The 14614-nt window shown below is 46.2% G+C and overlaps 1 protein-coding gene across 1 annotated transcript in view; it reads right to left on the bottom strand.

Moving 5' to 3' along the window:
• Positions 1-14614, bottom strand: part of SDK1 (sidekick cell adhesion molecule 1) — a 384821-nt gene that overhangs the window by 26444 nt on the left and 343763 nt on the right. The window contains exons 36-38 of the mRNA XM_062503303.1: positions 2868-2983; positions 1002-1188; positions 114-251 (exon numbers count right to left, since the gene is read on the bottom strand). Of these exons, the coding sequence (XP_062359287.1) occupies positions 114-251; positions 1002-1188; positions 2868-2983 (441 nt within the window). The remainder of the gene's footprint in view (positions 1-113; positions 252-1001; positions 1189-2867; positions 2984-14614) is intronic.

The raw sequence follows: 14614 nt of genomic DNA on the forward strand, positions 1-14614 counted from the left end.
GCTTCTCTCGGAAAATGGCAGAGAGCAAGTAGGAAATTGGGCAGAGATGAAAGGTCCTACAGTACTATTGTGTCATTTCTCCATGAATATGTATGATCAGAGGTCTTTCTTACCCTGGACAGGAGCCAGAGGCTCGTAGACGACTCGATAACCCTGCAGGACTCCATTTGCTGCTGTTGGTTCACCCCAAGACACGTTGAGGGTAGTGCAGGTGATTTCAGAGAAGGCCAGGAAGCTGGGAGCACTGGGTGCTGAAAGGATTGCACACAGATTGAATTGCAGCAGCAGCAGCACTCAATCTGATATACATATATATTATAAAACATTGCTTTATTTGCCCAGTCTAAATCTAAAGGAAACAAGCTGAGAATGGGATTTGTCAGTTGTATCCAAATGTCCTGTAATCAGTCAGAAATGCAGTCCTAAAAATACAGCCAGTCAGCTGCAAAACTGAACCTCCACAACAAACAAGGAGATAGGGCATGAAAGGGAAGTGCCCTCAGAAGGGTACTATGGGAGCCACCTCCTCTTCACAGCCACCACCAAAGGCATTGCCTTCACCCTGTGCCAGCACATCCACCAGCACATCCACCACAGGGATTGCTCAGCCTGACTGGGAGGCTGCTGACCCAGCTTTAAAAAAAAAAAAAAAAAAAAAAAATAGAGAGGAATTCTAAAAAACATGTTCATTGTCTCACAGGACCATCAGGGCAACTTCCAGGCACTGGAGAGGAGTTCCTTCTGATTTCCAGGTGTGGCAGCAGAAACCAGAAACAGATCCACAGACTGTTTCCTTCTGGACCAGCTTAATTTAGGGACTGGCCCTTCTACCACCCCGCTCTCATTTCAGCCGCATCACTCCCTTTCCTCACACTCCACTTGTTCGATGCTTCTTTTTTCCGCTTTCAAGACCTCTACAAAGCAAATCCAAAGAGCACTGCCCTTCTGATGCCCCCATTTCCCCTGGGCTGTGCCCAGGTGAGCAGGACAAGGTCCCGTACCTGCCTGGTGTGTCCTGCCCTGGGCGGGGCTGCTGCGGGGGCCATCCCCGGCCGCGTTGAAGGCGGAGATGCAGACCAGGTACCGCGTGTGGCTCGTCAGGTTCTTGAGCCGCACGCTCGTCTCTGGGAGGAAAAGGACCTTCACCTTCTCCGTGTCGTTCAGAGTGTCGTTCTCCCAGTAATAAATCTGTTGAGACAGAATCCCAGCATTATTAAGGTTGGAAAAGCCCTCTAAGATCATGAGTCTAACCATCAACCCAGCCCCCAGGTTTGTCACTAAACCACGTTCCCAAGTCCCACGTCCACTCGCCTTTGGAACACTTCAAGGCTTGGTGATTCTACCACTTCTGTGGGAAGCCTGCTCCCATGCCTGACCACGCCTTCTGGGAAGAAATGTTTCCTGACATCTAATCAGAACCTCCCCTGGCACAATGGAGGGCATTCCCTCTCATTCTGTCATGTGTTTTAGTATATCCTACACCTAGAAAGTATTTGGCCACTGCAGCTACAAAACAACCAGAAAGACAGTGTCCAGTCTTGGCCTGGACTTCTCTGTTTGTTGGGGTACTCAGGATTTTCAGCACATGCCAAATCTTTTCCTTAGCAAATTCCCCTGAGTCCAATGACCATGTAGCTGAGTACATCACTCAAAAATATAGCAGAGGCTGAAGAATATGGCTTAATGACAGCAGGTATGAGCTGCCAGGGTTCAGTGAGAACAGGTCAGTTTAAACACTCTCTGCAATGCAAGCTGCCTGTCAGCACTGGCATCCTGATACACCCTGATGGTCCATAACTCCCCTTTGCACACGCACAGCAGTCACCACTGGTGTTCACAGCACAGCCAGAAAAATGCCCTCCTGAAGAGGGTAACAAAGATTCTCCCTAAAGTTCCTTGAGATGCTTTTCCCCATTCTTCCATGACGTAATTTTTACCCTGATGCCATAAAATTAGGCTTCAGAGAAGTTGTTTCCAAGCTGAAAATTGGTGCCAGCCCTACTTATTGGACAGGCCCAGCAGTGAGAGCATTACAACAGGCCAAAACAAGCCAGAGAGCTGAGGGAACAAGCCAAGGCAAGACTCCACCTTGGCTCTCCAAGCCAAGCTGCTGAAGCCATCTATATACGTACAAAAAGGAAAGGACAGGGATTGATATATAAGGACGCTTGTTACTGCCAAGAAGGGATGCCAGATTATTCACATTGGCTTGGCTTTCCTTCACTTATGGATCTAAATTCATGGAGAGAGGCAGAGCCAGACACTGAACCCAAGCCAAGCTCCAGTGTTTGTAGACCTGCCCATTCCCACTCTCTGAGGGTCCATTCTCATGCTGGAGCAGCGTGTCTCTGCAACGTGCTCATCTCCTGCAAACCAAACGCAATTAATACTCTGATTCAATTTTGCTAAAGTCAAGGAAATGAAGCAATGCTTCCAAAATCTGATCTGGCTCAGGCTTCCAGCTGGGAGAAAGTTCTGTTCTTCCTAAAGGCTTGTAGCATTTGATGGAGGGAAAGCTCAGTTAATTTTCTTCAATGCATTTCCTCCCCCCAGCTCTTGTGTATCTGTGCTGCTTTCTGGAGCAGATATGTTGCCTGCTTAAGTGGAGCTGTATCCTTATCTGCATTCCCTGTTTCCCCATGCTCTCCTTCTCCATAAATAACAACACACTCTCCCCTTTCTCTCCTCCCCCCTCCCAATCTCATTCTCTTTCTTTTGCTTTTGGGACTTGCTGCTGTTCCCTACTGCAGCCTGAGCACTGCTCTAATTTGCCTTACGTGGTGAGGGCGACTGCACTTTGTAGAGCTCTCTCACAAGTAAATAGCAATGCCAAGCAAGATAAATGAAAACAGTAGAAATAGGATTGCCTTGTAGCCTTGGATGTTCCCGTTCTGACTGTCGGCAGGAGGGGGGTCCCAGGTGAGCTCCAGCTGGCTCGCGGACAGGGAATTGACTTGGATGTTCTGTGGGGCCAGCGCCGGTGCTAGGGAAGAAGGAAGACAGAAGAATTAACAGTGACAAGCAGAATTAGCTCATATCCAGGTTTTTCATTTGCAGAAGGGCCCAGGACAGACTCTGTTGATGCCACAAGTCAGCAATGAGCCAGCCTCGGGATATCTGCGTCATCGGGATGTCTCGGCACAAGAGGAGTGAGGAGCAGCTGAGCCTTGGGACGTGGTTGTGCTCAGCTCCACGCAGGCTGGCTTAGACACTGAATCAACTCAATCCTGCCAGCAGCTTTGGAAAAGAAAGGAAAACTTTGCCTTGATTCCCCGGTGGTTTGGGGCTCACCTTTGGCAGTGACCAGTGCTCCTGATCAACTGCTCCCGGTGAGCAAGGCAGCCCCTGCCACCATCAGCCCAAATGCCACTCAGCAGCAAGACTTTGGGCCAAAATATTGCCTAAAATTACCTCCCAACTCAGTCAGCTGCTAATCAATTCACTAATATTTCGTGTATGAATGACATTAATTTGCTACTATGACTTTTTGTTAGCTCCACTTTGATTACACTTCCACGCGCACACACTTTGGCTCTTGATGGCATTTCTTCTTTGCATCGTGCTGTGCTAGAAAACCAGTCTTTGAGTGCACCTGGGCCACTCCATCCCTTCCCTTTGTCAGGATCCAACTTGGTGCAGGTGGATTTTCCTCCCCAGCAGCTGCTGAGGACACTCTGTTCTCCTGACCTGCAGCCTGAGCCTTTGGCGGGTTTTAACAAAGCAGCTCCTGTTCTGTTCACAGAAAAAGTGCCAAAAGTGTGTCCTGGTCAAACTCCAGAAGTGGGGAGAGAAAGGCAAGGCAAAGGCTACTCTTCTTTCTCTGTGTTCATGATGCCATAGCTTTCTACCAGACCCCCTGAGAAAGTTCTCTCTTTTCTCTCAGCCCCTTTCTGGGCCATAAATAGAAGTGATAAAATATTCACTGCTTGCGCTGGATAGCCCCGGTTCGCTGCTCCTCTGGAGACTTCTGTCTTAAGAGAGAATGACCTTCATAAGTCACACTTTTCTACCAATACTCCCTCCCCCCAGAGTTATAAAATAAAAAAGTAATTAACACCCACTCAGCCTGACACCAACTATTTATTTTGTTCTAACTGTGTGGTTTCCATATTATCACTGCCCACCCTGCCGTTAATGGAAATGTTAATAACCAGCGCCAGGTTGTTGTGACAGATGCTTGGGCTCATTATCAGAAATTCTTATTTACCGCTCCATTAAACGACAGAATCGCACAAAAAAACAATTCAATCAAAACTAACTGGAGGAATTTTAACAGCCACATTAATAATCCAAAACATAAATAAAGTTAATGTCTTTTGCATGTTTGCCATCGGCAACTCTATTGCAAAATTATTGCTGTACAATTAAAACGTGAAAGGTAAAATTGAAAATAGCCTTTATCACAGGGCTTGGCTAAAACCGTTTATTTATTGTGGGTTTATTTTTTTTTTTGTTTCCTTTTTGGCTGGATTGCCAATACATGAGGTGACAGTGACCATCAGTAAACCCCAGCCTGGTCACAAGGGTGCACTTGTCTAATTATTGCTCTGCCTTCTGTGCTCATCACTTGGCTGGATGCCCTCAGTGCAAGGGAGTGCTGTTAGAGACCAAAAACCTCAAGATTTTGAGAATTTCACAGAACAAACCATAGCGTGAGGCCAAACTGATCACAGAGAGCAAAGCTGAAAACACATCCCAGAGATCTGCCAGGATGACAAGCTCAGGGAAACAGGAACATGTACAGCCACAGAGGAAAATGGGTCGCTTTAGCAGTGCATTTCCTTCCTAAGGAGTGACACCCTGTCTGTCCTGAGCTGTCAGCTTCAGAGTGCTCTCTACACCCAGCTCTGAAGCAGCACCTACAAGAGCATTTTTCTTCGGACGCCGTGTGCCAGCCTGGAACAAATACTGCTTCAGAGATGCGAGCATCAGAGGAGATGGCATGTACAACCCACTGCCAGAAAAACACTGCTTTACTCAACCCCTTCATGCAGCACATCTAAGAAACACAGTGGTTAAAACCTGCCAGTGATAACTCTGCACCGACACACTTGCTGCTGGAACTGCACTTTCGCCGGCACAGCGGCGGAAAATTTGACGGGAAGAAAGAAAAGAAATGTGTGGAAAAAGACATTTCTCTCCACTATCACAGAGCCTCCAAGAGATGCAAATTGTTTGGTTTTGTGCCCTGTGAGTCTGTCCCTCTGTTCAACTTTCAAAGGCTGATGTGTCCCTCTGCCTCTAAGCACAGATTTCTTGTTGACAGCGAGGGACAGCGGAAGAGTGCTGCTGATGCTTGATGCGACCTGTGCCGACAGCACGTTCCATTAAGGGTGAAGTGAAATACTTCAAAAAGAAGGAAACACATCCCTGAAGACCCCACCTGTTTGCAACCCCCAACCATTCCCTGAATATATGGATAGCTTGTGTCAATAAAAGCAAGTGCATTTTAAAGGTGAATTCAAAAGGCTTTTTACCTTCTAGGAATGCACTTCAAGATTACTGAGCTCCGAATTTTTCATGGCTGTTGAAATCTCAAATACATAAAAAGCAAGGTTAGAGCTGCATACCTCACACTGCTTTAGGTGTTAGTGACATTATCAACTATAGCAGGAGCAACACAGACCCCCGAGGGTCCAAACACAGCTCTTGGCAGGTGGAAAGCATTTCACGTTCCCTGAAAAAAAAACATCTGTGTACTGACAAAGTGAAATTCTGTGCACGTATCCTGCCTTGGAATCTCATGCAGATATTTGTAAACATTTCTTTTCTTATCTGATTTCAATTTACCTTTGAGATTGTCTCCTTGAAACTCTCAGCCAAATCGTAAGGAGGAAGACTGAGCAGGTTGTATAGTAATTAGTAACAAATAGTAATAAATATGGGCAGGGCTGCTGTTGGCAGGATCATGTAAAGACAACAAATCTATCCAGAAACGTGGTGAGAGTGTCAAAATGAGCCCATAAATAAAGTTACACATCTATATCCACATTTAAACCTATCACTGCCCTAATTTCCCAGCTGTACTGAGCAGCTCTGCTCTCACTGCAGGCAATTTGAGCTGGCAAATGCTTCTAACCTTTAAAGAGAAGGTGTCTTAAATCCCCAGTGGCCTCCCTGCTCCAGCGCTCTGTGCTCTGCAGAAGGCTCACCTCAGCTCTTCTCACTTGGGATATTTGTTCTCTGGGCTGTGTGGCACCCAGGGCTTTCCATCAATATGGAACTACCATTCCTTTTCCCAGTGACAGTTGCCACGATGCTCTGTGGCACAGGTAGGCTACAAATCCTTGTGATTCATTGGGCAACCTTGATAACTGGTTTTGTGAAGCATTCCTCACTGCTCTTATATCTGCTCCAGTTTCTGGGGAGCAGAGGATTTCTCCTCTAGTGGTTTTCTAATTGTTTCCTCAGTGGCAGTGTTGCTGGCAGCACATTCACAGACAAGTTTGGGACAAGATTTCCTGACACTCACATACCATTTAAATAAACATGCAGGCCAAAAATGAGGAGAAAAATGCAGTGAAGGAGACTGAAGGATTTCCTGTGCACCAGCTTGATCCCAGAGAATCCCAAGCAAATTTCTGTTTTGTAAAGACCTCTGATCCTTTTCTACCTAGCAAGTGTTATCCCCCCAGTTCTTCAAAGCATGACTGAGAACATGCCTGCCTTTATCCCCTAGTAATCAATATGTTTGCATTTTGGTGTTAGCACCTAGAGGCCAGAATCTCATTGCACAGTGTGCTGCATAAACACAGAACAAAGACACAGCTCCAGGCCCCAAAATCCTCTAATCTGTCACCACATTACAACGGAGGGGTGGTTGCAGCATGTATCAGCTGTGTATCAGCTGTAATTTTACCTACCTAGCCATTAACAACAAGGGAGAAGGCACAGCAATATTCAGTTCAGTGTGTGCTGATGGTGAAATCTTACACACCAAAGAGCCTCCAAAATTTACACACTGATTCCTGGCACACACAGTCATGGAAAATAGGGCTGAAAGGTTTTGGAGAGGACTCAGACATTATCCTCCTGGGTGACACTGGGATCAGGTCGCTGGTCAGATGTTCATGTAGTCTCAATCACTGACTTCTTTCCAGATTGTGCTGTCATTCCCACACAAACACTGCCAGCACCTCTCTACTTTAACAACTCTTAAAATAGGGGTTTTTGTAATACCCATACTTTAAAAATAAAAATAAACAATACAGGGTTATCTCTAATATAACAATAACTCACAAAATAACTCCTGTATTATTCTTTTTGTTGCCTAATCTAAGCCATCCTTGCTCTATTGAAGTTACATCCCTGCAGTGACATGGAGATTGCTTCTTCTTCAGCTGCAGGCAGTGCCTTCAAGTCACAGTGCAGATAAGCAATAGTTTAGTGGATTCTAAAGCCAAACACAACCCAACAAACAGAAGGTCACCGGATAAATCAGTGAGACTGATCTGCAGAACAGGCAAAGTGCAACACAAGGGGTCTTCCTGCAGTACAGGCTTAGAGAAGAAATGTGAGGATGGCACCTCCCAGGAAGGACCAAAAAGGTGGATCTGCAGATGTCTGCAGTCACTCCTTGCATGAAGGAAAAGTGGCAGAAAAATGTTCGGTGTTTATTGGCCATTTTCTTACAGCCTGTGAAAGAGCAGTGGGAGGATCGGAGCTGCCCTGTGCAGCAGAGCCTCAGTGCCATCAGGAATGCTGACTGAGTGGTGCTGATTAGCTCAATAACAATTAGTCAACTGTGCTTCAAAACCAGCTACTGAGAAGCTGCTTTCCACTGTGACAGAGCAGCACAAGCTATATTTAGAATGTAAAATGCAGTTCCCACTAATTTCTGGCTGGTTTAGTCTGGGCTTCATCTCGTGATGGAAATCTGTGCTTTTTCCAAGGGCTGTGCTTTCTGTGGTTACTCAGATGTGTTTCAGAGGCACTAAGAGAGGCAGAGCCACATTCCAGGGATGTGGGTCTTAACCCCTCCAACACACTCCATTTGCTACATGGGGTCTGAGTGCTCCTGCCCTCTTACTCAGCAATTTGGCACCAATGCTGCCCTGGCAGGCTAGTGACACCCTGACTTTGTCAGGCTTCTGACACCCTGAGACATGAAATGAATCTCAGCAAAGGAGCAGCCTGGCCTCCCCATCGTTCAGATGTTCAACTGGATGGGGGAGGAGGCTCAAACAGCTGTAAAAGCCAGCTATCAGTTGGAAATACCCCTTTCCAAGGGATGTTGATGTACGTGTTGGTTTACACGGTTGCATAGATCAGTGTAAGGGGAATTGAAACATTTCATGTACTCCTCATGTACCAGTGGAAGTGAACACAAGAACTTGAAAAACATCTCTGTCACCTTCATGAACGCTGATATAAGACAGAGCAAAAATGCAAAAACAGAAAGACGTAGAATAGAAAGGAAAAATAGAAAGACAAACCTATTTTAGTGGAGAAGAAAGGGTGAAGAGGAGAGAGAGAACAGCTGTCAGGATGAGGACTTTGGGAGTCTGGAACACCTGCAGTTGTTTTACTCTGTGCCATCTTGTCTGGGTAGGCACTTGGCCCTCTCTGTATGCCACATTTAGTAGAGTAGCTGTGTTTTGCCATATCAATTTTTTAAGGGTATTAAAGTCATAAAGAAACATAAATTAAAGCAGCTGCAAATGATCCCCAAATGTAACATCCCCAGCTTCTATGCTTAGCACTGGGAAGCTTCCCAGTGTTGGCACAGGTATCTTCAGCACCTGCAGAGAGACAGGAGGGAGGAGGGAGGGAGAGATGACATTCCTGCAAACTGAATTCCTGAAAACTGAAAAGAAACAAGGACTAGAAGGGGAGTCTCTTTTCCATGGACACAGATCTAGGGGCTTACCATCCAATGCCCTTTTTGAACTGAGGATCCATTCTCATCCTGTTCCTCACTATCTCTTCCTGTGGTGCTGAAAACACTGTTGCTGTGATCCCTAATCTTTTAAAGTGGGGTTTGGATTTCCCACATAAGTAAGCCATGTGCAATCTGGCAATTTCATGGAGCAGACACGATCTGGGTGAGTACAACCATGGCAAACCTCAGAGAGCAGTGCTGTGAAAGAGCCTGCAAACAAAAACTACACACTTTTCTTTTGCTGAATTCCACAGTTCTCCTTAGCAAACACAACCCTAGAACAGGCTATCACATTGCATACTGAGATCATCCATCAAGGAAGTGAGAGACCCCGGCCCAAAAGTAAAGCCCTCACAGAACTGTCAGACTGCCTCTGGAAAGAGCATACAGGTGGTTAAAGCAAGAAGGGGGGGAATAATAAAATGAGCTTTTCTTTCTATTTCTTTCACAACAACAAGGATAAGATCACACACAAGCAGGCAGCCCATCAGTCAGCAGAGATGGGCCAAGAGCAGGAACAGCAAGAGCCTGAGAGCATTAGGCATGCACAAACAACCACAGGCATGAGCCTGCAAGCTAAAACCCCCTCCCCCTTACATCCATGCACATTGGGGTTTTCTCCATTGAAGAGCAGAAACAGTTGTGTAAGGAGAGCAGTGCCAGCTCTGATGAGTGCAGGATTCACCCCCAGGAGGTGCTGAAGGTTGGTCAAGGGATAGTGAGGAGCTGCTGCATGTCTGATCCTCTCTTGTGTGCACTGGGAGCAGTACAGGATGGGAAAGCACTGCCCTCCACTCTCTTACAAGTCTATCCATTAGAGAGGTAAGGTTACTGTTTTCAGATTACTTCCCCACACTCTCCAGGATGCAAAAATCCTCCTCCTCTATTTATAGTCATGTTCCACTTATTATAATTTGTTAATGCCACATTTGAATATCATAATACCACAAGTTCATGGCAGCTGACAGAAGCACCCACTTCACATCCACTAACAACAATGCCAGCACCTTCTAAAGTCTAATCCTTCTGCTTCACTGCAGCCAAGAGAGCGTATCAAATAATCTCCCCTGGGTTTGCCATCTACCAAATGTCAAAAGCTATATCAGAAAAAAGTCAAAGGGCACAGGTGAGATCTGCCCCCGGAATAACCTTTCGCTGTGGCTTTAATGCCAGTTTGGGTAGCTGACCCCCACGAGGGATTAATTTAGGATTTACAGATTGCAATGGTCAGGGAACCCCAGGGAGCCCACAGAAGACTGTGTTCTTGTACTCCTGGGGAGAGAGAGAGATTAAATTTAAATTTTCTTGACTCTCAGTGAGAGTTTTCTCTTTATTTGTCATCCCTGAGATGATTGCTGTGGTTTTACACTCCCATACCATCTCAGTGCCTGAACTGCTGGAGCAAAGATATTTTATACCATTGCTAATTCATACTTTCTTCAGCAAAAATTGCAACTTATCCATTTTCAGTCTACCTGAAGGCAACCTGAAAAGCCTCCAGTTCTGTGATTGACGACGGATACAGCAAACAGATGTTCAGAGAAGAAAACCAACTGTGTTTCTCCACAGCTGGCTTCACAGCAAAGCCGTACAGAGGAGGCAAAGCCACAGGAGTTGAGACCCATATGAAAATACTTACAGCACAAATTTTGCTCACATATCCCAGGATGACTGCAAACAAGCAGAGCAGGACTGCAAAATTAGGCGAAATAGGAATTTTGGCTGCAAATATAAGCGTTTAGTCAAAAGCACTCCAACTCCAGCCTGTGTCTGCTGGAATAAGTTATCAGCCAGGGGCTTCCCCACTTCTTTACCAGGGCAATTTCTGGTTCATTTGACTTTACTACTGATTGCTCATGTTTTTTGAAAGGAAGGTTAATTCCTCCGCTTTTAATGGAGTAGCTTTGCTGTTAGTTCAGTAAAGCTTTGCATACACGATCAGGTTTCTCCCTCTGCTCTGTGCAGGGATGTCCCTGCTCTGGCTCTTCACAGCCCATAGAACACTGCAGCAGAACAGCTCATTTGTCCTTCCCCTCCCACCAACTGCAGCACAAAGCCACGAGCCCTCTGGATGAATTTGGGCACGGGAGCCTGCCCGTCTCCAGCTACACTTCGGCACCAAAAAATCAGCATCAAATGGTTGGGGTTGTGAGTTCATCATCAGAGCAAAAGGCTGCGTGGTGATCACAGCCCAACACCTCCCAGCCCTGCCACAGCCAGGGACCAGCCGGAGCAGCGCATCAAAAACCGCGGATATTTTTGCTAGGACAGAAACATCTTTTCTTCATTGAGACGTGATAAAAAGAGGCAATTAGACCCGAGCTAAGCAGGAACTGCCGCACTGCATAAAGCATTGTGCTGTACCAAAGGCTGCTGCTGACCAATATTAACAACTTAATGAGCTGTTAATGAGGCGCTCGTTCGGCTTTTACTTGCAGCATGAAAACATTGCAAATCATTTTAGGGAGCTTCTGGATTGTCAATGGAGAATTAAAGATGTCAGATAAGCCCATCAAATCTATGTCTCAATCTGGACACTGCTTTCCAGTGCATTCACTTAAAATTCCTGCTCCTGTATGGTAGAGTAACTTACTTTGACAGCACTACGACTCCCAGACTTTGCTTCCTTCTGCCTTGACATTAGATTTCAGTCTCCAGAGAGCTGCAGGGATGTCTTTTTGACATGCTGACATTAAGGACACTTCTTCCACAGACTCACACTGGCACGGTTACTTTCTGTCTTACCGTTGTAAGAGCAGCTACTGAGCTAAACTACCAAATCTGGAAGTCTAATTAGCAAACTTTCACATCATCTGTAAACAGATTAAGAATATAAAATTATCCTTTAAAAAATAGCCAGTTTGAGTAGGAAAGGGAGCCAAGGCTTACAGAGAAAATTCCTTTCCATAACTCCCCAGCATTGTAGCAATACCAGTAGCACACAAGCAGTGACTAATGCTCTAATGTGGGCACACTTTAGTTTGTTATTTTTACTGTCTTGCCATAGCCCTGCAGGATTAGATCCCACAGCCAAGTGCTATCAACACTCCTGTTATCTCCAGTGGAGCTGCATTGAGGGGAACAACAAATCCAAATTGGTCTTGCTGCAGACAAGCCCATAGTGATATATATATACAGGCAGACATAGGTGTGTGTGTGTATATATATATACAGGTAGAAAACCCCTATGCATAGAGTGAACCGGAAGAAATTTAAAATCCACCAAGAAACACTGAAGGGATGTGCCCAGTGGCCAATCCTGCTCTCAGAAATGGGATGCTGTCAGGATACAGGCGTATTGGTTTCCAAGAGAAACTGGAAAGAGGTTAGTTGCCCAATCCAAATAGGAAAAGTGTCACCACTGCTTTTTTTCCCTTCCATATTCCTACAGTTTGCCTTTCTTGCTCTGCTCTGACTTTACTCTGTCTTTCAGCACATTGTTGGAGAACGTGGCTTGCATCTTTAAGCCGAGATGAGACCTTCTCCTTCACTGGAGAGAAAGACACTGGGACAGGATGACAGCCCAGTGTCACTCCTGGAGCAAGGCATTCCCAGGATGACAGGGTAAAGCTCATCCAGAAACGAGCACATTGGAAAAGCGCTGCAGGTTCTTTACATTTAAAGGGGAGAAAACCAGTTTCAAACACCCTGCCATCCCCAAAAAGTAGCCTTTTGCTCATGTCCACAGGTGTCAGCAAATTAAAAGGCAAGTACCCTATTATTTCAAAGGCTTGGTGCTTTTCAAGTGCCGAAGTTGTCCTTTGTTTAAACCTTGAGCAGGTGAAACCAATCATTCATTTACCATTCTATTTCCCAATAGCTTCCCTCCATCCCCTTTTGTTTATCGAGGGAAGATACTGTCCCCTAGGCTGACAGGTTTTAGACTACTGCAATGTGAAATGGCCATGATAATCCTTCCCTTCTCCGGTGGCATCTGGGATGGCACTGCCCACCCAGCCCTTGCAGCTGTGCCAGCAGCAATGTGCTCCTCTCTGAGAGGCACAGCCAGCCCGTGTGTCCCACTCAGATAGGAGGGAACAGCCACGGGGTGCAGCAGGATGCAGGCTGCCAGCTCGGATGTGCTGGAATGTTGTCATTCCTCTCAGAGGCTGCTACCAAGGTGGCACAGGGGACTCCACACAGCATCTCCTCTGCTCTTTGGGGCAGGGGAGGAGATAAAGCTGCTGTGCTGCAAAAGAAAGGGGGGCCCAGGCAATGCTGAGGGACCCCCTTCTCCAGAAAGGGACTGAGGTGACGCCACGGGGGGAATCTGGAGCGCACACGTAACTGAGAGAGGCCTGGAGGAAGAGACTAAAGCACCCAAGGGCAAAGGAGCCTGCTCCTGCCAACCTTCCCTGCCTTCCAGCATCTAACATCCCAGCACAAAGGGATGTTACCCCAGCACAGATAACCAGGTAAGAAAGGATAAGAGCTCTGTGCTGGAAGCAGATTCTAAAGGGGAGCCAAGTACTTGCAGTCCAGTCTTTGCTTCCTTACAAGTCTTCTTTGTCCTTATCATGGCTTGCTCTCCCAGTGTAACCTTTTCTGTCCCAAATCTATTTCACTGTTTTTAGTCTTGGAGCTTTCTAAGTGTTTCCTGTTTCTGGCCTGCAAAATGCTGGAGATGCCCGAGCAGCTCCAAGTGCTTCCCCTGACATTACTGGGAGAGCAGATCTTCTCTCCCTGTGTCAGCTACGGGTGAATAAAATAAGGTTTGTGAAGTCCAGGAACACCTGCAGAGGTGCAGGCAGGAGGGCAGATGAAAATAATTGCACATAACAGGAAGAAATTTGGTTTGGTGTCTGCTAACTTTGCACTAAGAGGTAGATTCAGCTTTTGAAGACAGAGGTAAGAAGCAGTCATCACTGTCTCATGCCTGTTATTTTCCAAGCTACAGTTCCACTTGGAAGAAAATGAGAGAGCCAGGTAACTTCTCTGAAAGATGATGGTACAGCCAAAGTGGCATTTCAGTGGAGGACTTCTAAACAAAGGGATTTGTCTCCCAGCTCTTTTTACTTTCTCATTACAGAACCAGCTCTTAGAGATCATCATTAAAAAGAACAACAACAACAACTCAGCCTCATCAGTTCTTGTGAATTCTGAAGGTCACCAATGTCACCATCAATTGTAATGACACACATCACTCCCATCTTCACACAAATGGATTTACAACCTGTTTAAAGGCTGATGTCTCTTGGAGTACTTCACCCCTTTGCCACCCCCTCTCTGCACACACTCACTCTACTCCAGCAACAGCTGCTGGAAGAAATGATGAATTCCATTACTTTTCATCCAAAACAGCTTTACAGTATATGAGAGAAGCACTGAAGGCTGCAGGCTCATTAGCACAGAATTTGTATTGCCACATTTTACTTTATTCACCTTCCCAAATTAGGTGAAGCACGTCTGGCCCAAACCTGCGATTCCTGTTTAATTAAAATGCAGGTAGTGGAGTCACCCGAACTCCAGAGCCCCCCACACAATCAGGCAGTGACAGCAACCTGGTAGAATAATGCTCTTGATATAGCGGCTGCTCTAACGGAGTCCTAATTTCAGTGGAGCAGAACAGCACCTCTGGTAGCAGCTGTGTTTCGGGCTGGGATGAATATCAGTACTCAGCCTCTCACTGAACACTCACTGCCTCCCCAATCAAAGGCAGCATCCCTGACAGCTGAACTGTTAAATGAATTAACAAGGCAAAAAGGGGACTTGCCAGCGGGGCTGCGACTCCTT

Source organism: Cinclus cinclus, chromosome 16, assembly GCF_963662255.1.
Source record: "Cinclus cinclus chromosome 16, bCinCin1.1, whole genome shotgun sequence".
Classification (NCBI taxonomy): domain Eukaryota; kingdom Metazoa; phylum Chordata; class Aves; order Passeriformes; family Cinclidae; genus Cinclus; species Cinclus cinclus.